The 25,125-nt window shown below is 37.9% G+C and overlaps 2 protein-coding genes across 6 annotated transcripts in view; one reads left to right on the plus strand and one right to left on the minus strand.

Annotated features, from left to right (window-relative positions):
* Positions 1-12,426: 12,426 nt before the first annotated feature.
* Positions 12,427-12,837, minus strand: LOC101610813 (60S ribosomal protein L27-like). The gene has a single exon (XM_045141836.1). It carries the CDS (start codon positions 12,835-12,837, stop codon positions 12,427-12,429), a length of 411 nt encoding a protein of 136 aa, XP_044997771.1.
* A 9,293-nt stretch (positions 12,838-22,130) lies between these two features.
* The window catches only part of Wdr17 (WD repeat domain 17), a 139,142-nt gene continuing 136,147 nt past the window's right edge, over positions 22,131-25,125 (plus strand). For 4 of the 5 annotated variants that reach the window (XM_045155904.1, XM_045155912.1, XM_045155927.1 and 1 more), the window contains exon 1: positions 22,131-22,227. The gene's annotated coding sequence lies outside the window, so the exon portion shown is untranslated. The remainder of the gene's footprint in view (positions 22,228-25,125) is intronic. The other variant, XM_045155921.1, reaches the window with a different exon arrangement.

The following is a 25,125-nucleotide window of genomic DNA, read 5'->3' on the forward strand; positions in this document are numbered from 1 at the left end:
TGCTTCCACATCAGGCCAATTACAAATAAATATAGTAGCTATTCCCATGTTTCTATGAAGACAAAAGTATTTAACACATTTGGGTAAATACAAAGGAATTCAATTGCTGGTATGTACAAAAAAAAAAGTCTAGATACTTTTGTAAGAAACTGTTAAACTGTCTTTCAAAGTGGTTGTACTATTTTGTGTTACAATCAGCAATGAGAGACAGCCCCCATTGCTCCATAGTACCTTTCCACTTTTTCAATTTCAGTCAGTCTCACAGGTATATAAAAATATCTTTCTGTTTCAACTTAAAATTTTATAATAGTAAATGGTAATTATGAGTGTATCACATGAAATACCTTTTTATATGTCATTTCACAATAATATTACTTTGGACATGTTTTATTTGGATCTGCTGTATAATTTTTAACTAAGATATTTTTATTTTTCAAATTTTAGAGGTTTTTTTATACAGCTTGAACAACACTCTTTTGTCAGACATGTTTTCACAAGTGTTTTCTCCCAGTTTATGATGTATGGATTTGATTGTATACTTATTATTAAAGCCCACTTAAATACCATATATAGTTATACATTTAAGTCAAACTACATAGGTGCAACATATGTATTGTTTTGCTATAAACAACTGCAACTAAGCATTTTGTGATAGTGAGAATGACTATTCATTAGTCGGTCTCATTTATTTTCTCTCCATCTATCACTTGCTCCCTTCTTGCTCCTTCTCTTCTCTCTTCCCTCTTCTTCTTCCTCCTTCCCTTTCTTTCCTTCTCCTCTTCATCCTCCTCACCTTCTCCCCACCCCTCTTTCTGCTAGGGACACAAAACAATAGTTCACACCTACCAAGCAATCACTCTAAAACTGTGCCAGTCTTTTCCATATTAACTGAATTCTATTGATCTATAAAAGTATATGCATCCCATGAAGACTTTCAGTTGCCAGTGTCTTCAATTTGGCAGCATATAATAATATATTATAATAAATATCAATTAGGTATACATGTGCTGAGTGTTTGGACTTCCAAAATCACTCTTTCAGTAGCTTTGTTGAGAAGTGAGTTAAATCCTAGATTCAGATAAGTATCCAGTGATAAGAAATAAGTCACAGTAGAGTAGTAAATAGTCTGTTATTTCTTACTCTACTTGATGTATATTAAATGAAAAATTACTAATATTCAATTGGGGTTTTTTTTTAATTTAATTTATTAGTTTTCATTTCAGTGAATACAGGCAGTTTGGTACCATTATTTAGGCTCATCTGTGATCTACCCCCTCCCATTAGACCCTCCTTGTTAATGAAAATGGGTCGTGCATTGTGGAGATAGCCCCAGGTATTAGTATGATAAATGTCTCTGCAAATCATGACCCAACATGTAACTCTGACATTCTTTCCGCCCCCTCTTCCGCAAGATTTCCCTGAGCCATGTTGGGTTCATTTTTGGTCTGATTCAGTGCTGAGGTGTTGGGGACCTCTGAGGCTTTGGCTCTCTGATTTGGTAGGAGTTGATTTTTCTCTGCATTGATCTCCTTCCCCTTTGTGCTGGTATCCAGTTCACAGGAAAACATCACCCTTGCTTATTTCACCAGTAGTTTCAGTTGGGCCCCTTTTGAGGTATGTTGGGGCAGCTCTCTTCTTAGCATCTGCATCTATCTGGAAAAGAGAAGCAGATTCTCCAACGGAGAGTAAGTTAGCACCCGGAAAATTGAGATAACACTTACTTTTTTGATGGACAGTTTGATAGGTGTAGGCCCTCTTATACCCCGTGATTGATGGTAGCTTGATATTGTAGAGTGGGCTTGTGTTTGGGTATGGTTCTGACTTGTTTCCCAGCTCCAGCTAAGGGTCTAGTACCACTGAGTGGATCAGTTAGCCAAATCAAGAGCAATTGATTCCTCACCATGGCTGTGTACCACTATTGCACTTGTGTGGGCATCACATCCGGTTATTTGTTGCTAATTAGGTTAAACAATGTGTTGCTTGGACAGATCTTGGTCATTTCCCCCAGTCGCCTATGTAGCGCCTTCTGGCACTAGACATGCTGACTGTCTGGGGACCAACTCTCTCCTGGCTTCCAGCCATGTCATTCCATTTTACGCGTCAGCTGTGTATGGAGTCTTCAGCAATAGGGTCTTATCACTGGCCTTTGGTGGGTCATCAAGTACTCTGACAGAAGTCTGTCATTGTTTTGGGAAACCTTGTAGGTTTCTCTGATCAAAAGCTCATTGTGGATGGTAGGCCCAAGCTGGAAGTGGGGGTTACAGGTCAGTGTCCACTAAGAAATTGAGGAAAAAGATAACTAATATACAAGAGTTAGAGAGGAGAGAGATAGAGGGGAGAGGGGGAGAGGGAGGGAGGGAAGATGTAGCAGATTTAGGTCAGTCTTGATCCTACCCTCTCCAGTGTCTTATGGTTCAGGTGTTTCCTGTAAGGGTCTAGTGAAGGTTCAGCCATTTGGTCTGTCTTTTAGGAAGTAGAATTTTATGGTACCATTGCCGTTTGGGTCCAGATTACTGTTTTCCACTCTTTGATTCCCTCCCCGCCCTCCCATCCATCTTATTGTCTAGTCTATGAGGTGCTTGCTGGGTATGTAAGGCATCTTGGGCAGATTCAGTTTAGGTGTGGCAGATGAGTGAGACTATGTGTCGATTTTTTTTCTGTGATTGGCTAAGTTCGCTGAGAATGATCTGTTCCAGGTTCAACCATTTTTCCTCAAATTTCTTTATGTCATTTTTTCTTACTGCTGTATAGAATTCCATTGTGTAGATATACCACATCTTTGTTATCCATTCTTCTAATGATGGACATCTGGGTTGATTCCAGCTTTTAGCTATTACGAATTGAGCTGCTACAAACATGGTTGAGCAAATCTCTCTGGCTTTTGGTTTGGAGGTTTTAGGGTACATGCCCAGTAATGGTATAACTGGGTCTGTTGGTATTTCTATAGTCAGCTTTTTCAGGAGTCTCCATATTGCTTTCCAAAGTGGTTGTACCATCCTGCATTCTAATTGGGGTAATTTTTGCTAACACTTGTACCCTTTGCAGCTATTTTCAGACAGATAAAAAAAACAGATTATTGTTTTCCCTGGAGTTATCTTAGATCATCTTTATTACTAATGTTGTCATAAACAACTTATAACTATAACAGAATGTATACTCTTTTCCTCATTTCATTCAAACAACAACCTGAATTCTTTGTACTTAAAAAATTATGTGCAAGCTGTAGAGATGGCTTAGTGGTTAAGTGCTTGCCTGTGAAGCCTAAGGACCCCAGTTTGAGGCTCTATTCCCCACAGACCCACATAAGCCAGATGCACAAGGGGCGCATGCATCCTGAGTTCGTTTGCAGTGGCTGGAGGCCCTGACACACCCATTCTCTCTCTCTTTCTCTCTGTCACTCTCAAATAAATAAATAAAAATAAACAAAACAAATTAAAAAATTATTTGCTTATGTAGATGGGGCTGGGGTCTATTGCTGCTACAAATGAATGGTAGATATACATGGGTGGCTTGGGAATTGAACCTGGGCAGGCAGGCTTTGCAACCAAGTAGCTTTAACATCTGAGACATCTCCTCAGCCACTCTTTTTAATTTTTTGTAACTTGGTACAATTTTAAGACTGATTTACTTCTAGCATTATGTGTGGTTGAACAGTAGAACTACTTCCAATTGATTTTCTTTCTAATTCAATAAAACATTCTATATCACTAAATTTAGTCTTATGAAACACCAGGAAGAGCTAAAATGATTGATAGAATTGTTCTGAAATCTAAAAATTTGGAATCTTGAATAGTAGTATTTATTCTTCTTTTGTAGGGAAAGAAAGATATGGTGGCAAATAAACTGAATAAAGGAAAACTTCTAGAGAAGGAACATCAGAAACTCTTATTCTTTACATTACTTAGAAAATTTTGGGCAAAATCAGGTTAATACTATACATGTACTTTAAGAAGAGGCAAGTCGAAAATGCTCCAGTTTTGTGGAATATGTTTGGACATGGTTGGTTAATGAGTTAGTATTGTTGACATAAAATAATTACAGCTGTTCTCAGGAATGACCATCCCCTAAGTTACCAGACATTTTAAAAATATTGAATAAATAAAGGCTAATGAATTTTATATTGGTAATTCCTAAATCCATCTCATGGTATTTTCATGCATATATTCAGGTCCACTCAGAAATAATTGGTAGAGGTGTTTTGTTTTTTTTTTGAAGAAAAGACCTGGAAGATTTAATTTTATAAAATTATATGATTACAGTAGAACATACAGTAGTAGAACTAGAGTAACCCCTTTCTAATTTTGAAAATGTTGAGTAGAGTGCATTGCTTTTAATCTGTACTGACCCCATACTGTCATATTCATTTATTCATTCTTTATTTTTCTAGATTCTTGACTAATGACTGTGACTTAGGTCTGTGAGATAATAAACTAGAAAAGACTAATTTTCTGGGTTCAATCATGTCAGAGTTTAATGGTCACACTGAAAGATAACTCTACATCAGTGTGATAAGTGTTATACCAAAATCAGCTTGTGGATTTCTGGAAATATAAGAGGATTTGGTAAGAACGGGTTGTCTACTGAGAGAAACCTAGTGTCATTACAAAGTTTCCTTACTTTCCAAATATTTTAATTAAATGAAATGATAAAGGAAGCCTGAATGATTTACTTTAAAACATTTTATTTCGTTAAAAAATTGTAATGCTCTTCATCTTTTCATATCAATTACACAGGCAGCATACCTGCTCTTCACACGTTTGCGCTTATGTGATTTGTGGTACTTTGAATGGATGTCCTCCAATAGATTTGCTTTTATTAGAGCTTCTTGCCTTTCTGGCTTCCTGGCTCAAAGAGTCGTCACTATGGGAAGATCCTGGGGTCCAGCCCTACGCTGTGTTTAGGGGCAAAATATCCAGCCCAAGATATGTAGAGTATTTAAGCTCTGTCTGGGTTTTCTGCTGTGCGCTTCGTTATGGTGATAGTGGTGGCACTTCTGTGTGTGCACTTGTGAAAGGGGGCCAGCTTCTTCACTCATTGTGGAACTTCCCTTGCTTCTGTAAGCTTCAAATAAAGTCCATTCCTCCTATAAACTGTGCCTAGTTTGGAAATGCATCCCAGCAACATGAAGTTGTCTACTACATGGTTCTTCCTCTTTTTTATCCCCTTTCTTGCTCTTATCTGGAATATCTTAGTCCTACAGAAATAAAAATAGATGGATTATTATCCAAAACTTTCTGAAGCAATAATTCTGATATATGGGTATGATATAAATAGAAATGACAGCATTTTAGAAGTTATTGCCCTTTCCAATATGATAGTCTTTTGTCACATGAGAGTCTTCCTCTCAGTTTCTTGTTAGTTAGGGACAATAGCTCCTGACAAAACTTCTTTTCAAGGACTTCTGGTCAAGATGGTGCCTGCCTAACCACACTGCACCTCCAGGGGAAGGAAAGGCAGGACATTGAGGGTTCGTTGGATCTGCTAGGGGATAACAAACTCTAATAGACCTCCAGTGGGAGGGCGCAGAGGGGCAAAGAAGGGACTTGGCTGATTCCCAGGCTGTCGAGTAGCCCACCAGTCCCCCAGCCCCTCAAGCAACCATCCTAGACATAGTCTCAACTGCAGACTACTCCTAATAACGACAGGCAAGGGGACCCAGGCCAGCAAGCCAGCATAGCTCCATGTGTGCCCCCTTGCTTGGCAATGCCATCCCACTTGCTGATGCCCCCTACCTCCGTGCACATATCCAAGCCAGGAGGCCAGCATAGCTCCACCTGTGCCTCCAGACTCGCAAATGCCATCCCACTCACAGCTGCCCCCACCCCCATGTGTGGACCCAGACAAGCAAGCTAGCGTCACCCAACAAGGCATCCCTGCCACCACAGAGATCCACAGGAGAACTCCACAGCCCCCACCCCATTCCCGTGTGTGTACCCAAGCAAGCAGGCTTGTGTTCCTCCAGGGGACCTCCACCCCGGACCACTGTCTCACTTGCTGCCACCCACCACCCAATGTGCCAATGCAAGTCAAGAGGCTAGCACTCCACTGGCCACCACCCCAGGGACCTCCACATGCTACTACCCCTCTGTGCATGGATCCAGGTCAGCAGGCTAGAATTCCCCCCTCCCTAGGAGCTCCCACCACAGAACTCTCCCCCGCTCCCCCACCCATGTGCCACTTGACCCAAAGCAGTCCCATATCCCCAAGATGCCCTGTCACAAGACCTGGAAATCCCATTCACCTCCTGCTACAGGGTCTCAAGAGACCTGCTGTCCCATCCCTTCACCCTTCAGAACTGTGGAGCCACTACACATTCCCATCTTCCTGCTTCTGGAACCTAACCACAACACCAGTCTGCTTTGTCCCATTCCTCTCTACCCTCTGTCCCCTTGAGTCACCTGACCATGCAGTCCCATACCCCCAATCATGGAACAATAAGCCACTACATCAGGTCCCTGAGATCCCACCAGAGCTTCACAGGCTGCTTCCCTCTGAGCAGGCAGGCCCAATTGCCACCAGAAACCAAGTGGAAGCAAATATAAAACTAAACAATCACTGAAAACACTTTAAGGGTAGACTGTAGCTTTCTCCTAAATTAAATAAGACTCCTACAATATGATGGGCAGACCATAGCACAAATCAAATGCACAATGAAAAATCAAATTCAAGTAAATCCAATAAGATCTCCCAATCCCACAATGGATGTCTCTAACCAAAACACGGAAGAGACATTAGGATCAGAACCACAAAATGAAGATGTAAGCTATGCAACCCTGACCAAATAAATAGCAGAACATGCAGGAAAGCAACAAAGGGACAATATTCATATGAATGCTGTCCTTGCTAGATTAGACTTAATAGATAAGAACCAGGAAGGGTTTCAAAGACAGTTAAATGATCTGAAGGAGAGCAGAAAATAAAGAGGACCTCAATAGCCAGCTGGCTAACCTCAATGGAGACATAGAGAAATGCAAGGATGAATTCTAAGAAGCATTAAGAAAATCAGAAAATGATGTTGAAAGGGAACTTGGCAGAGAGATGGAAACTATACATTAAAAAGTGGTAGAGGGGCGGAAAGAATGTCAGAGTCACATGTTGGGTCATGATTTGCAGAGACATTTATCATACCAATAACTGGGGACTAACTCCACAATGCACGACCCATTTACATCAACAAGGAGGGTCTAATGGGAGGGGGTAGATCATAGATGAGCCTAAACAATGGTACCAAACTGCCTGTATTTGATGAAAAGAAAACTAATAAATCAAATTTTTTAAAAAGTGGTATAATATACAAACCAAATTGAACAAGTCCAAAAACTCTACAGAAACTCTCAAGAATAAAGTCAGCCATGTGGAGGATGGAAACTCAGAACTGGAAGACAAAACAGAAGTAACAGTTAATGAGTCCAAATGTTTCATTAAGTTCAAAAATTTCTGTGAACAGAACATGAGGGAACTGTGGGATACCCTTAAATGCTCCAGCATTCAGATCATGAGAATACCAGAAGGGGAAGAAATTCAGACCAAAGGCATGGAAAACTTATTCAACAAAATTATCAAAGAAAACTTTCCTACTCTCTCAAAAGGAAGTCCCATCAAGTTACAAGAAGCTAACAGAACTCCAAACATACTGGACCAAAGGAGAAACTCTCCAAGACATATTATCATTAAGACTCTAAACATTGATACCAAAGAGAAAGTCCTAAAAGCAGCTAGGGAAAAACAACACATTACATATAAAGGTAACCTCATCAGAATTACTTCAAACCCTGAAAGCCAGAAGGGCCTGGATTGGAACATTGCAAAGTCTAAGAATCTATGGCTTCCAACCCAAACTATTTTACCCAGCAAAAGTATCCCTCATTGTATATGGTAAAAGAAAAACCACAATAAAACGCAGCTTTAAACTATATGGAAACAAAGTCAAACCTGCAGAGAGTATTTCAGAAAATTGTCCGCACAGAAGAATCAAATAACCAACATCAAATGCTTACAAGCAGATCACAATAACCAAACTCAGAGAAGGTACCAAAAAAAATACAAAATACAAGAAAAAAACCAAACCACATAAACCAACACAATATAGAAGGGTTCAAATCAACCCTCACAGTAGTTACCTTAAATGGCCTTAATACACCCATCAAGAGACATAAGCTAACAGGGTGGATCAGAAATTGAGAACCCCTCAATCTGTTGTCTTCAAGAAACCCACATCAGCAATAAAGACAGACACCTCCTCAGCATGAAATGGTAGGCAATAAAATTCTAAGCAAACAGAAATAAACAAGCAGATGTAGCTATACTGATATCAGACAAAATAGACTTCAAACCAAAAGTAATCAAAAAAGACAAAGAAGGGCAATTTTTACTTATCAAGGGAATTATCCAACAACAGGATATCATAATCATCAATCTTTATGCACCAAACAAGGGTGTACCACAATTCATAAAACAAAAACTACTTGACAACAAATAGAAATAACCACCAACATCATCATAGTTGGGGACTTCAATACTCCACTATCAGCAATAGATAGATCATCCAAACAGAAAATTAACAGGGAAGTGAGAGAGCTCAACAACACTATAGATCAATTAGACCTAATGGACATCTACAGAACATTCTACTCCAAATCCACAGATTATACATTCTTCTCAGCAGCCCATGTAACCTTCTCTAAAACAGATCATATGATGGGTCATAAAGCCTGCCTCCATATATTTAGAAAGATTGATAAAATTTCTTGCATGATATCAGATCACAATGCTTTATTGCTAGAAATTAACAGCAAAAGATACACCAGGAATCCCATCACCCACTGGAAACTGAACAACACACTTTTAAACAATAAATCAGTAGTGGACAAAATAAAAAAACCAAAACTCCAAAATTTCTAGAAATGAATGACAAAGAGAAGACAGTGCACCAAAATTTAGGGAACACAATGAAGGCAATCCTCAAGGGAAAGTTCATAGCACTAAATGCCTTCATAACAAAGACAAAGAGATCCCAAATCAATAACCTAACCATCTACCTAAAGGCACTGGAAAAACAAGAAGATCCAACCCTGAAAACTCCAGATGGAAAAAAATAATTAAGATCAGAGCAGAAATTAAGGAATTGAAAACTAATAAAAAATTAAGAAAATTGGTGAAACATGGAGTTAGTATTTTTGTTGTTGTTGTTATTTTTATTTATTTATTTGAGAGCAACAGACAAAGAGGCAGAGAGAGAGAGAGAATGGGCGCGCCAGGGCCTCCAGCCACTGCAAACGAACTCCAGATGCATGTGCCCCCTTGTGCATCTGGCTAACGTGGGTCCTGGGGAATCGAGCCTTGAACCTGGGTCCTGAGGCTTCATAGGCAAGCGCTTAATCGCTAAGCCATCTCTCCAGCCCGGAGCTAGTTTTTTTGAAGAAATAAACAAGATTGATAAACCCATGGCCAATTTGATCAAGGTTCAAGTTAACAAAATTAGAAATGAAAAAGGAAAGATCACAAAAGACATAAGTGAAATTGGGAGAATCATCAGTACTTATTGCAAAAACCTCTACTCCACAAAACGGGATAATATGGAGGAAATGGATGAATTCCTAGACACATACCACCTACCAAAGCTAAAGTCAGAGCAGATTAATCTCCAAAACAAAGATATCACACCCTGCAAGATTGAAAAGGTAATCAAAAACCTTCCCAAAAAGAAGAGTCCAGGACCAGATGGCTTCTCAGCTGAATTCTGTCAAACCTTCATGGAAGAACTGAAACCAACTTTTCTCAAACTGTGCCACACAATCGGAGAACATAGAAAGTGTGGCAACTCCTTCTATGAAGATACTATCACCCTAATACCAAAACCAGACAGAGATCCCACAAGAAAAGAAAACCTTAGGCCTATTTCCCCAGTGAATGTAGACTCAAAGATTATGAACAAAATCCTCACAAACCGAATCCAACAACACATCAAAAACAAAATCCACCTTGATCAAGTGGGCTTCATCCCAGGAATGCAGGGGTAGGGGAGGGGGTTCGACATATGGAAATCTGTCAATGTAATATACCACATTAATGAGCTTAAACACAAAAACCACATGATTATTTCAATAGATGCAGAAAAGGCCTCTGGCAAAATATAACATCACTTCATGATTAAAACATTGGAGAGAATAGGTATGGATGATTTGTATCTCAACAAAATAAAGGCTACATATAATTCTCCTAAAGCCCAAATAATACTTAATGGAGAGAGACTGAAGGAATTACCATTGAGATCAGGAACAAGACAGGAGTATCCACGCTCACCTCTATTCTTCCACATAGTACTGGAAGTCCTAGATCAAGCAATAGGACAGGAGAAAAAAACAAAATGGATAAAAATTGGAAAGGAAGAAGTTAATTTAGCTCTATTCACAGATGGCATGATTCCATACATAAAAGATCTGAGAACCTCCATCTCAAAACTCTTAAAGATGATTAACTCCTTCAGCAAAGTATCAGGATGCAAAATCAGCATGCAAAAATCAGTAGCCTTTCTATATGCAAAAAAACAAAGATACAGAGAAAGAAATGAGCAATATTGCCCCATTTTCAATAAAAAACTTTGAATAACATTAACCAAGGACGTGAAAGACCTATATAATGAAAATATAAAAGCACTCAAGAAAGAAATTGAGGAGTACTTGAAAAAATGGACTTTCCATGCTTCTGGATAGGCAGAATGAGCATTGTGAAAATGGCAATCTTATCAAAGGCAATATACAGATTTAATGGAGTACCAATAAAATCCCAACATTGTTCTTCACAGAGATATAAAAAATGATCTCAAAATTCTTATGGAATGGCAGAAGGCCTCGCATGTCCAGGCATATCCTCAGCAAAAGAAACTTCTGGAGGCATCACCATGCCTGATCTAAGGCTATGTTACAAAGCCATACTAATAATATCAGCATGGTACTGACATAAGAACAGGATTAGAGACCAATGGTTAGGATAAATATCTCTGCATATCATGACCCAACATATGGCTCTGATATTCTTTCTGCCCTCCTCTTCTGCAAAATTTCCCTGAGCCATGTTGGGTTCATTTTTGGTCTGCTTCAGTGATGGGTTGTTGGGGGCCTCTGAGGTTCTGGCTTTCTGATTTGGTAGGAGTTGATTTTTCTCTGTGTCAATCTCCTTCATCCTTGTGCTGGTACTCAGTTCACCAAGAAAACAGCACCCTTACTTGTTTTGCCAATTGTTCTTAGTTTCAGTCAGGGCCCTTTTCAGGTATCATGGGTTGGCTCTCTCCTTAGGATCTACATCTATCTGAAAAAGAGAAGCAGATTCTCTAACAGAGAGTAAGTTAGCACCAGACAAATGAGATAACCCTTACTTTTTTATAGAGAATTTAATAGGTGTAGGCCCTCTTGTAGCCCATGATTGGAGGTAGCTTGTTAATGGAGAGCGGGCTTATGTTTGGATATGGTTCTGACTTGTTTCCCAGCTCCAGCTATGGGTCCTCTATCACTGAGGGGATCAGTTAGCCAAATCAAGAGCAGTTGGTTTCCCACCATGGCTGTGTGCCACTATTGCACTTGAGTGAGCATCACAACAGGTTATTTGCTGCTAAGTAGGTTAGACCATGAGTTGCTTGGACAGATATTGGTCATTTTTCCTCAGTTGCCTATGTAGCACCTTCTGGCACTAGACGCACTGATTATCTGGGCACTAACTCTCTTCCTTTTTGAAAATAACAAGAAACAAAGAGATTTTAGTCACAGTTTCAGTATAAATATATTTTATAAAGGTTCAAGTCCAGTTTGCTTTGAACCCTTCTTATGGTAACCCTGACATCTGGTGGGAATATACTTTTGACAATGATTATATGAAAGTGAATACTGTTAGTCAATGATATCTTTAAGATTTTTTATTTCTTTTTCTGTTTATGTGGGATGACATATGTTTCATACAAAGTTTCTACTATAATATATTCTGTAATTATACTGTAGATGTACATTATCGTGCTGATTTAATTGCTGGAAATTTTGTTCATATTGGAAGTAGTAAGAAGATATTCTTTACTGTGAAATCCATAACAAGAATGATAATTTAACAGAAAATCCTAAAACACTTACCTTCTTATCTGGGTACCTTCCTGTAATTTTTTTTGTTTATTTTATTTATTTTTTATTTATTTGAGAGTGACAGACAGAGAAAGAGGCAGATAAATAGAGAGGAATGGGTGCTCCAGGGCCTCCAGCCACTGCAAAGGAACTCCAGATGTGCTACCTTGTGCATCTGGCTTATGTAGGTCCTGGGGAATTGAGCCTTGAGTCAGGGTCTATAGGCCTCACAGGCAAGTGTTTAACCACTAAGCTATCTCTCCAGCCCCCCTGTAATTTTTTTATTGTTTTATTTTTAATGATGGGGAAAAATACCACACATCTAAAACCAAAGTTTCTGTAAGAACCACTTGTTCTTGACTGTCTTGTATATCTCCTCGAACTTGACCTTGGCCTCACCTCTGGCCTTACATTTCAGAGCTGGGTTTCTGAAGATATCTTTATTGACAACAGTTTTGTCCAATGTGATATCCACACAATATTTTGTGTTTATGAGGTGATTATAATTATAAACCTTCACAAAAGACTTGATCTTTGATCTTTTGGCAATTTTCTTCTTGTTCATGGCAACTGTCACTTTGCATGGATAGTGGTCAATTCCAGCCACCAGAGCATGGCTGTAGGTATGGTCAGAGGTGTCATCATCAATATTCTTCATGATGACGGCTTTGCGTCCGGAGTAGCAGCCAACCAGAACCAGCACCACTTTCCTGGGTTTCATGAACTTGCCCATTTCAACAGCCAGCAGTGAGCACACAGCAGGAAGGAAGCCCCCCTGTAATTTTATAATATATTTCTCCCCTAATTCCCATCCATAATTCTCCATTTTTCCATCATATCTTTGAGCAAATATCACCTTTTCAAGGAATCTTTGTTGATCATACTTGTTATTATCTTTATTTAATTTTAGTCTTATTTAGGAAATATCAGGTATAGTTGATTTCCTAAATTAGACACATATAGCATGGATAAATAATTAATCAAAGTTTTGGTATCTCCAACTACCCCATTCATGCTTGGTATTTTAACCTGTTCTAGTATTTATATGTGACAACAACAAAATAATACAAATAGCCTTGATAAAGTGAACAAATTGTGGTAAATATGTATTCACCTAAGTTATCTTAGTTACTTATTAAGGATTCTTATGAAGCAAGTAAGTAGGTCCTGTTTACATAGCTGGCAAGTCCCCAGGAATCTATTGATGCAGCTCTCTACACTGACCAACCATGGAAATAAAATTTCTTTACATTTGCTTCAACATCAACATGCTGTTCATGTAGCTAAAAGAAAAAAACTTCTGAAATATTCTCCTAAGCAGTGGGTGTGGATTTTACTATGAAATGGTCTTATAGTTATATAATAAGTGGAAGGGAACAACATTCAAAGCCAGCAGTTGACTTACAGGATGGTCACACCCAACAATGGTTGAGATATTTTGCATGAAAAAAAAAAATACATCAATACTTCATATCAAAGCATCACAAACCCCAAACAGACACCTGGTTTATAGCAACAGGAGTAAGATGAATAGGGTGGACAATAAAGGAAAATGGTGCATAACTAAGAGGTATGTCAAGAGTGCTTTGCTACTGGAGAAGTAGAAGGAGATCCATTCCACCAGAGTGCCCTTCCTTCGCTTTCCAGTCAGTGGTTATTAGAGTGGCAAGCAATGGGAGAATGGCCCACATAGACAACCAACCAGACACAGGTACAGCCTACTGCTTTACATGTGTACATAGTACCAAACAAGATGTCTTTTGGAAGGGTGGAAGGGGGATGGTTCAGTGGAGAGAGGGCTCAGTGGACAAAGGAACTTGCTCTAAAAGCCTGCCTGAATTCAATTCCCCAGCACCCATTTAAAGCCAGATGCAATGTTGTTTATATGTCTGTGATTCCAGCATGGTGGGACTTGGATCTCAGACTCACTTGCAGGAACAAAAGATCTGTCTCAAAAAAGGTAGGGCACCAATAACTCTTCTGACCATCATACAGATGCTATGGTATGTAAACCCCACTTCTCACACATTCTTTTATAAAAAGATGACCTTTGGAACAGAAGAGATTAATGCTTAGATTATATTGATTTACCATGATTATTGGTTTCAGTAATCACTATATCCTTTCAAGGTTGGAATATCAACAAGTTCTACTTGATTGCTGGTTTAAGTGAAGATTTATGAACAAGTAAGCAGAATCAAATAAATGAGCTAAATATTCATCATATCCTGACTGAACTTGCATTTCCGTCATATTTACCAGTACAAATCAACTTTTATGTTAATTCTACTAAGGCAATAGTGTCATCTAGTGGCAAGTTAAAATTGTTTCTCACTTAAAATCATTTAAAAAACTGGATTGTTCAGGTAATATATGAAACATTGTTTTATAAGCTCCATATTTTGGCCAAGTAAAGACCAACCACAATTTTTAGTATTAAGAATTTAGCTCTTTTAACATTAAATATAGTGCATCCCCCATATTCCTGATCCCTTGTGCCCACCAAAAGATCTTAGCTAGAGTCCATATTAAGGTTCACAATAGAGATTTGGGAATAGCAATAGAAAATACTTGGATTTAAATCTTCTTTGAATGTCTTGATAGCTGTTAAATGATTTTAATTTACAAATCATGCCAATACTTAAGCTAAACTTCAAATGTCATTTCAGCCCTCATGCATTCTGAAGATATCTCTCTCCTTCAGTAAGTTTCTATTTGATATTGTGTTACAATTTAAATGTAAAATATCCCCTCCAGACTCAGGTGATTGGCCACTTGGTCCCCACCTGGTGGCTGTTGGAGGAAATGGAATCTTCGGAAGGTGGGAACAACCTGGAGGAAAAGGATCAGTCATAGATGGGCCTTGAGATTTAATAGCACAGCCCCAATTTCCTGATCCAGTCAGATAAGAGCAAGTGATCATCTCCTTCCCTAACTTGTTGGAGTCAATGCCCTCAAACTTTGATACAAAATAAATTTCTCCTCTAAGTTGTTTTTCAAGTATTTGGTCACAGCAAAAAGAAAAGTAATGAACACAAATTATAAGGAATCAATAAATTCAACATAAGTTAAAGTGTGCATATTTGCCAACTTAGGAGTGTGCTGTGTATCCATATCTAGTTACACAAATATCACCAACCCAAACTCTTAGAAACACAATAGAATTCTATTCATCAACTGTAGATCACACTCCAGCTGTTCATTTTTACAAATCAGTTTTGTATTTAATTGTAGGGTAATGATAGATATATGAACTCTGGCCTCTCAGATAAAGGTTTTACCCTCTCTTCTACTTCTTGCTGCAAAAACAACAAAACAAAACAGCATATGGTAGTAAGCATCAGGAATGTGGGCATAAAACTAGAATGAGCCCAGCAGAAAAAGAAATAGGGAGGAAGGAGAGGAGAAAATACTTAACAGGCTAAGTGAGAGAAAGAATATAGGTGGTGAGAGGATGTTGGAGGGTTAGGGGATATGGAGGGTTAGGAGGGGAATTACACATATCTTAAGACAACAAGACTCTTCCATATAAACCCTCCTCTGAATAGCATTCTTCAAAATATAACCAAAAATAAAATGGTGGGGTAAGTCTGTAGAAGGTAAAAAATTAAAAATAAAAATAAAAAGCTTAACCCTAAAAACATAAGCTTTGGCTGGTTAATCCCAGGCCCAGAAATGAGTTAGCCTCCACAGTCAGCTGTTTACCAGGGAGAACATGAAGTGCCCAAAGCAATGCTGGTCTTTTCCATAACACTTTATTACCAGCCAGAGCTAAAAGGTAAGACCCTACTTCTAAAGACACCACAAACTGCTGACACAGGACATCAAAATACCCCACTAGAACTAAAAAGAAAACCAGTTCCCTCCTGGCTAGCCATCATAGTTATAGAAGGTGCTATGGGAACAATGTTTACCAATAGCATGAAGAAGCAGGGGAACCTGAAAGCTATAAAATCAACCACACAGGCAAAAAATGCATACTTGTGCAATAGTGGCACATAGACTTTGATAGTGACCAACTGTTCTTCAGTCGGACGTAAGGCTTGATCAGTGGGAAAGAACTCATATCTGGTACTAGAAATCAAGTCACAGTCCCATGGAGAGGAAACTCATAGACTCCAGAAAGAAGCCTCTACCACGGCCCTGTGAGATATTGCGTAGAAGCAGACACAAGTATTGCTTCCAGTATTAGCTTAGCAACCAGCTCTAGAGAATGGTGACAGACACTGTGGTTAACTAACACGCAATGAATCAGAAACCCAAAGGCTACAGAGAATTCAGCACTAAACCAAACTCCTCGCAGATCCACTAAGGCTTGGGGATCATTGTGGAAAAGGGAAGCAGGAAGACTGTAAGAGCCACAGGGTAGGTAGAAATATTCTGAGGCACCCCCCCCACACACATACACAGATAGACTGAGACCTTAATTACCCAATAGTGAATGTAAACAACCACACTGAGGAATCCCTTATGGAAAGTGGGTCTGGGTTAGAGGGGATATAAGACTATAAACTTAGTTTTAAAAATAAAATAATAATAATGCAGCAAACACTTTTTTGCCTCCATTTTAAATTCATGTCAAAATTTCCTCACACAATATGTAAATCTGTGAGGTACTGGATTTTTCTTGGAACTGCTTATAACATCTGCTTGATTCCATTTTATATACATAAAAGGTTTACAAATGAGGAAATAAATACCATACTGATTGAACAAGACCTCCATATTCTCCCTCTTTCTGTAAGAGGGAAGATTATTCAGCAATAAGAGCAGTACTACTGAAGCTTAGGGTCTGGGATCCATATGTTTATCTTTTTGAGATTTGTTCCTTCCTGTCTAGTCTTTTATCATGAAGGCATTTTGGACTTTATTAAATGCCTTTTCTATGTGGATTGAAACAATGATGTACTCTTTATCTTTAAGTCTGCTTATTAGATTTGTTGATTTGTGTATGTTATCTTACCCAATCTTTCATCCTTGGGTTGAAAACAACTTGGTCATAATGTAAAACATATAGGATATAAAATTTGGCTTTAAATATTTTTATTTATAATTAATAATTAGTTTTGGCTTCTCCTCCCTGTCCTCTCCCCATCTCCCTCCTTCTTGCTCCCACTTCTGTCCCTTACACCCAGTATTATCTTTTTGACTTTCATGTCACTTGAATCTCTTCATTGAAGCACTTTATCACTTCTTATGGGCCACTTTTTAGCTTTGGGCATCTTCAGTCTCATTCCAAAGTAAACACACATATACAAAGATTTAAAACTGGGATCCACATATGAGAGAGAATATGTAGTATTTTTCTTTCTGTACCTGGGTTACCTCACAATATAATTTTTCTAGTTCCATCAGTTTTCCTGAAAAGTTCATAATTTTATGTTTAGACAGAATTTCATTGTGTATATTGTAACAGTTAATAAGTCTGGGGTCCCACCAATCATTAGAATCACATAAATTACTGGGACATGCTGGCCCTGCAACAGGCTTTAGCATGGAGGAAATTCTTTTGGGTTATAAATAACTTCTCAAACCACGACCTGATATGGTCACCATGACACAGTAGTCATGCAAACCCACTGTCCTCAAGAACTAGTCAAAACCCAAGAGTCCTACAAGGGAAAACAAGTCAACAAAGGAAATTGCCCTATTACACCCCATTCCCCTCTCAGTTCCCCTATTATCTGCCCTGTTTGGTCCTTCCTTTAAATATCCATCTCAGATGCTTTGGTCATCACAGCCTCAAAACAGCAGAATGGGGCTGGCCACCATTCTCTATTCACTTGTTCTCTGGAGTGGTTTGAATAGAATAGATGGCCCCCAATATATTCAGTTGTTTGTAGTTTGCATCTGCTGGATACCTGGCTGGAGGCAATGTCACTGGGTGGATCTTAAATTGTGGTGGTGGGTTTCAGATTTCAATCTAAAGATATGCAAAGTGTGCCTAGCAGGAGTTCCTGAAGTGTGCTGTGGCTTTTGACCTTGTAGCTTGTGCTCTTCTTTCTCTCTGCTTGGTCCTGTGAAGGCAGGCCAGTTTCTTGTGACACTTATGGAACTTCCCCTGGATCTGTAAGCTTCAATAAATCCCTTCCTCCATAACTGTGCCTGGTCTGGAGTGAGTGAACCTGAAGCATTCACCTATTCTGGCTGCAATAAGTGGAAAATTTAGCAATGGTATATATATCCAGCAATTCTGCTTTATAATCAAAACAATGCATATACAGTGAAGCTGGTTGTATTTTATTATATGGATAAGTCCACGTACATTTCAGCAAGCAAATAAATAATAGTGATGATATCTACTATATTATTACTAAATTATGTATTAGCCAGGTGTGGTGGCACATGCCTTTAATCCCAGCACTTGGGAGGCAGAGGTTGGAGGATGGCCACAAGTTCAAGACCACCCTGAGACTACATTGTGAATTCAAGGTCAGCCTAAGCTACAGTGAGACCCTACTTCAAAAAAAAAAAAGACAATAAAAGAAAAGATTATATAATCTAAATTATGTATCAATCAAAATGACTGAAATTATACCTATATGTGCCAACATTTTTAAATTTAAAAATAATGACAGGAAATTAAAAAATTGTATAATATATTTGAATGTAGTCACATTTGAGTAAAATGAAACAATCAAATACTAAGAGAAAATTAAACACTGATTGTAACCTATAATTTTAACAAAGAAAAAAAAGTGAATATGGAAGAAAATTAAAATTTATTAAATTTAAATATTTTGTGTAGCTTTTTTCCTTTTTATTAAATATGGATGTATTTAGCATGTAAACAGCACATGTTGGTACCATCCTTTCCTTTCTCCCTGCCCCTTTTCTGAAGAGGTCTTCCTTGTTGGGGATGCAGGACAACCTCATGGGGACTGTGGGCCATGCCCCAACTTGTGGCTCTAACAATCTCCCCCCCACCTCTTCTGCAAAATTCCCTGAGCCAAGCTGGGAGCATTTTAAGTCTACGTCAGTGATAGGCACTTAGGAGCCTCTGGATCTCTGTTTTGGTATGTGCTGAGTGTCCTCAGTGTCTATCTCCTTCACCCTTGAGCTGATATCAGATTCACTAAGAAAGCAGCACTTTTGCTCATTTTCCCAATTCCTCTATGGTTTCAGCTGGGTCTGGGGTGAAGTGTGCTGGGTCACTTATCTCCTCAGGTCCAGCTTCTATTCTGAAAATGAGAAACAGATTCTCCAATGGAGAATGAAGTCAGTGCAAGTTAAATGGGATAACCATTATTAATTTAAAGACAATTTAGGGGTGTAGACCCTCTTATAGCCCAAGATTAATGGGAGCTTGACAATGAAAAGCAGAATCATTATCCAGACATGATTCTGACTTGTTTCCCAGTTCCAGATATGGTTTCCTTTCCACTGAATGGATCTGTTAACCAATCCAAGAGTAGTTGGTTAGTCACCATGGTTGTGTGCCACTATTACACTTGTGTTAGCTTCACATCATGTTATTTGCTTCTAAGTCACTTAGATTTGAGTTGCTTGGACAGATGTTGGCCACTTTCCCCTGGTAGCTCATGTAATGCCCTCCAGCACTTGATGGGCTAATTGTCTGGGTACAGGCTGTCTTCTAGATTCCAACCAGGTCTCTCTATGGTTCATGCCAACAATGTATGGTGTCTTCAGGAGTAGGGTCTTACCATTAACTTCTGGTGAGTAATCAAGTGCTTTGATAGAAGTCTGTCTTGTTTGTTTTGGGAGATCCTATTTTGTGTAGTTTTTAAAAGTTGCCTGTTTTTAATATTCATTAATTAAGTAATGAATTCAATCAGTTCTGTTCTAGAATTAGATGTCCATCAACAGATGAATGGACCAAGGACAGGTAATACATCTACACAATAAAAGTTTATTCAGCCACAAGGAAAAAGGAAATGTGATCTTTGTAGGAAAATGGATACAACCAGAAATCATGTTTTTTAAAAAAAAGTGCAGTCAGAAATACAAATACTGATTAGGATTGGTGGTGCATGTATTTAATCTTAGCAACAGGAGGCTGAGGTAGGAGGATCACCATGAATTTGAGGCCAGCCTGACAGAGACTAGTTCAAGGCCATTCTGGGATAGAGACCTTCCCTTGAAATACAAAAAACAAAAACAAGCCGGGTATTTTGGTGCATGCCTTTAATCCCAGCACTTGGGAGGTAGAGGTAGGAGGATCATTGTGAGTTTGAGGACACCCTGAGACTCTGTAGTGAATTCTAGGACAGCCTGGGCTAGAGTGAAACCCTACCTTGAAAATAAAAATTTAAAAACTACAAATATAAATACAAATAGTGCACAGCATGCTTTTTCTAACATATGGAACCTACATTTTAATGTGTGTGTATGTGTGTGTGTATTGAAACTAACAAGGGGTTCATAAGAGGAGCTGTGGAGATGAGGGAAGGAAAAAATGAGTGACATGAAAGCAAAAGAGGAACTATTTGGGGGCAAAGGGGACCAGCAAGAATAGAAAAGAGGGGCTGTGGAGAGCAATGGAGGAAAGGCAAGAATAAGAAAAAAAGTATGTATGAAAATGACAGAATGAAACCTGTTTGTATGCTATCTCTCAAAGTTAATTATTCAATATTGGGTTAAAGATAAAATCTAAAATATTATATAATTATTAACTTATGAATTTTTAGTAAAATTGTAAAACAAACTAATATTCATATGTTGCTATATTAATTTATAACATATAGCTTATATTGTACTTGAAAATTATATCACTAGTTAAAAGCATTTCAATTTTAAGTGTTTTTACATATAGTAAAAGTTTCAGATCTGTGTGTACTTATTTCATACAAGTTTGCTAAGAAGTTTTTTTTCTGGCTATTTTAAATTTAAGCTAGCCACTAAAAAGGCCCTTGCCACATGAAATTGCATTGATCACCATTTCAATGCCACAGCTCTTACAGAACAAGCTTAGCCTTGAAGATTAATTCACTAGAGTTGTGTGGCTCTGTCTTTAAATCTAATGATAAAGAACACCATGTACTTACAGTGTTAAGAAGCAATAATTGCTCTAAAATTGTCAGTCAGCCTGAATTACTGACATTTTTTTATCCTTGAAAATGAAAACATCGCATCAAATTTTTTTTGAGTAAGAGTGAAAATTAGAATTAAAAGACCTTTCCTTTAGAAATAAGATTGTATAGCTTTTGAGGATCTAAATATGGCTGTGATTGTTCAAATCTGTTGAAAACCATGGAACCAAATCAGGGCAAGGGGAAAAATGAATTGAAGTAAAATCATGATGTCAGTCTTGTTCTTTGACTATAAAATGTTTGAGTAACCACTTCCTTGTGAACATGTTATTGCATATTTTGCTTAAAATAAACTGTCATATTCCTTTTGTAGTGAGAGCTACGCTCTGAGTGAATGTTTTGGAGTATATGAAAGCAAGTCTATTTTCTTGATTGTGCTGGAAAGCGCCATAGGTAGACAAGAATTCAACAATATGAATAATGTAATATGAATAACAGCACCAAGCATTTTCATTCAGCCAGATTCCACAGGGAAAACACCAGTTTAGCACACTGTGAGGGCAGATACATGAACTACTTTCAGGTGGATGATCTCATCAAAGAACTCATCCACAGACTACTGGAATACCCAGAGAGACAGCATTCTGACCTCAGTCTGGGTAGTGGGTCAAGACCAGTGCAGGACCTCAGGTGATTTGCTTGTGGTTTGACTCATGTTCCTAGAGACTGTACACCCTCGGTGTGGAACGGCAGCAAGTGATCTCTCCCATGGCTCACAGGTGCCCCGCCCCCACCTTTCCATCACTGACCTAATGCTCCTGCCTAGAAACCCGTTCTTCCGCACAGCAGCCTGGTTGCTAAGTAACCACATCACTTAGTCTTGTTTCCACTGATCGCCCGCTATTTCCACCTTCCAGGAGCAGGTGCTCCAATCAGTGACTAGCGTGGGTGTCACGTGTAGTACCGGAGCGGTACCCAAAGAAAGCGCGTCGGGCCCCTGAGCCGGCGGGGAGGCGGGGGAAGGAGCCGGGAGCCGGGAGGAGGAAGGGCGGGCCGGCGCGTGGGCCGGGCTCTCCGCGGTCGTTCCTCAAGCGCCTTCGGTTATCAGCAGCTGCAGCAGCAGCCTCCTCCAGGTAAGGAGCCGCTGGGGTTGCGGGGTCCTGCTGCAGGAGGGTGATTCTCGGATGCTTTTGTCGTCTTGTCTAGGGGCCTCCAGCCGCCCCTGACATTGTAGACCCAGGTTCGGAGCCTCCCACAGCGCTAAGCACAAGATGCTGCATCTAGGGCTAATCCCCTGAGTTTTACAGTCTCACATCTGTTTATTACAAGGCGCTGGCAGAAACCCACATTCATGTATCTGAACTTCACTGGATGTAAGTGATGCCTGTGCCTAGACACATTGTTCTAGTTTTAAGGCTATTAACTATATGGATGTCTACAGAGAGCCTGCGAGCCCCTTCAGCATAGATTACTTTGCTCCTCTTTGAAATCATTTGAACTTTAGGGTTGAAACAAGAAAGCTTTGATTAAAAGAGAAATGTGCTCTTAAGAAATATATATATATATATATTTCTTATATATATAATATATAATAATATTATAATTATAAATATATAAATATAATATATATAATATATAATTATAAATATATATAAATATATATAATATATAATTATAAATATATAAATATAATTATTAAAATTGTAATGTATAATATATAATAAATATATATATATTTCTTATATATATAAGATATATATATAAATATCTAATATATAAGATATATATATATTTCTTATATATATATTCTATATATATATATATATATACACACATATATATATATCTCTTCTAAGAAAAGTACATTGTATATTAAGTAAATCATGAAAACATTATCTTTCTTGTCCTCCTCTTCAAATATCTAGTTCTTTGTATGCAAATACTGACAAGAACAAAATAAGCGTCGTTCAAACTATGTTAATTAAAAGTAATCAATTAGAATGGAATTTAGTGAAAATTTTGATTATGTATTTAAAAAGTCACATTTCTTTCATATGTATGTCTTTAACACAAATTTGAAGATACTCCATTTCTAATTCACTCAGAAATATTTAAAGAAACCTTAAAAAGCAAAACAAGTTCATTAAGACGTGTAAGTTAGAGTCCATTTAGAATTTAGCAGTATAAGATTATAATAGCTATTTTACCACATTGATATACTTTAGGTTGTAGTAACGAAAATAAAAAGCAAGTTTGTAAGGATTTATTAGCTTGAACTCAATCAACAATGTTTGGTCTCATTATTATACATACTTGTCAGTTCATGAATTGTCTTGTCATTTCCCTGCATGAAAAAAGCTTATACTGTGTGGGGGTTGATTGCACCCTATGTGGGCAAGTATTCTCATAAGTTGGAGGGTAAAAATCTGAGAGTCTTGACAGCTTTTTTGTGATCTGTGATTCCAAGTTCAATGTAGTAATTAAGCAGCTATAAAAAGTTTTCTGTTCAAGAAAATTCTGGGGAACATGCTTCAGTGGATTACTTAGGATTACTACAACAATTGGTACTTTTAGGATGTTGAATGAAGAGTTCCTGAAGAGTTTTCAGACTTGAAATGAAGCAATAACCTATTTCAAAAGACATGGATTATATATATAAAGAAAGAACATGTGGTTCTTGAGTGTGCTGTACAAATATGTTATATTAAATGCTGTGTTAAATTTTATTATTTATAATGATTTTCCTCTATTTTAATATTAATAGACTTGTTTAAAGAATTAGGGACATCTGAGAAAATATGTGTACTTGAGCACTTTAAAATACTTTGTTCTCTTTGTTTGTGTAATTAAAAGTTGATATATTAAATTTTCTAAGATGTTCTTCAGTCACTTAGTAATATGTATTGGTAACCCACATATGAATTTAACTTAGAAAAAAACATTTTAAAATTTTCTGTTCCCCATTAATGGACATTTAGAGCCAGACTAGACTGCTTTTGTTGTTGCCATTTTCTACACTTGTAGCTCATGACTTAAAGTGGATTGGCCAGAAGCAGTTTTTAAATTACTCTATGCTTGTTTGCTCTGTGCATGGCTTGTTTCACTGTGCGAGGTAGTAGAAACCCAACATGAATGAGTATGTTATCATTATTAATAAAATGTTTAACTTCTCCAAATTGCCAAATTTTATTTCCTTAACCATTGAAATGAAGACTAAAATTAAATTTCTATCAACTTACAATGATTTACATTTTCATCTATAGTCTAGAATTTAGTTGAAATCTGATGTATCCAATAAAGATATTTCAGGTTTCTCGAATGACCAGTTTAGCCAGTCATTCTTGGTAATGGTGTATATTATATATATAAATTCATGGGAAGATTGAAATATTAAGTCATGTACTTACAGAGTATATTCAGGAAAAGAGATTTAGTTCAGAGTATTCTAATTCATAGAACTCTTATTAGGAGAAAGAGAAAGATTTCCTACTAACTTGGCACCTTTTGTATCAGAAGCATATTAAGCTATGAGTTTTATGTTACTCTACAGTATACAAGCTAATAACATGGCCATTATTTGTTCATTGTTGGCAAGACAATACTTTTGAGATTTGGGAGCAAGAAATTGCATATGAAAACCTAAAGAGAATTTTAGAAATTGCCCCAGAGAATCTACTCTGGAGTGACAAAACCTAGAGAAAATTATTTTCTCATTTGAGTTTACTTACAAGGTTCCAAAATGACCTGTAATTTCAGTAATAAAAATTAGTAGGGATATACTATAAAATGACTAACTTTGATGTATGCATGCTATGTATGTAAGAAATCAACCTCTCTTTTTCTCCAAAACATTGGGTAGTGGACAATTTGCCTCTCCCTGCCCAGTTACCAGTACCAAAAGAACTGTTAGTCTAACATGCAGCCAGATGCCCCTTATGGCAGCACAAGTCATCTTGAACACTTGAACACTGACATTTGGAGACATCCATGCAAGATTGTAGCAGATTTCCCTGGTTCCTACAGGCCCAGCC

The sequence above is a fragment of the Jaculus jaculus genome, chromosome 1 (assembly GCF_020740685.1).
Source record: "Jaculus jaculus isolate mJacJac1 chromosome 1, mJacJac1.mat.Y.cur, whole genome shotgun sequence".
NCBI lineage: Eukaryota > Metazoa > Chordata > Mammalia > Rodentia > Dipodidae > Jaculus > Jaculus jaculus.

Excerpts from the sequence above, each read along its gene's own strand:
- LOC101610813 (XM_045141836.1), bottom strand. The coding sequence starts at position 12,837 with ATGGGCAAGTTCATGAAACCCAGGAAAGTGGTGCTGGTTCTGGTTGGC.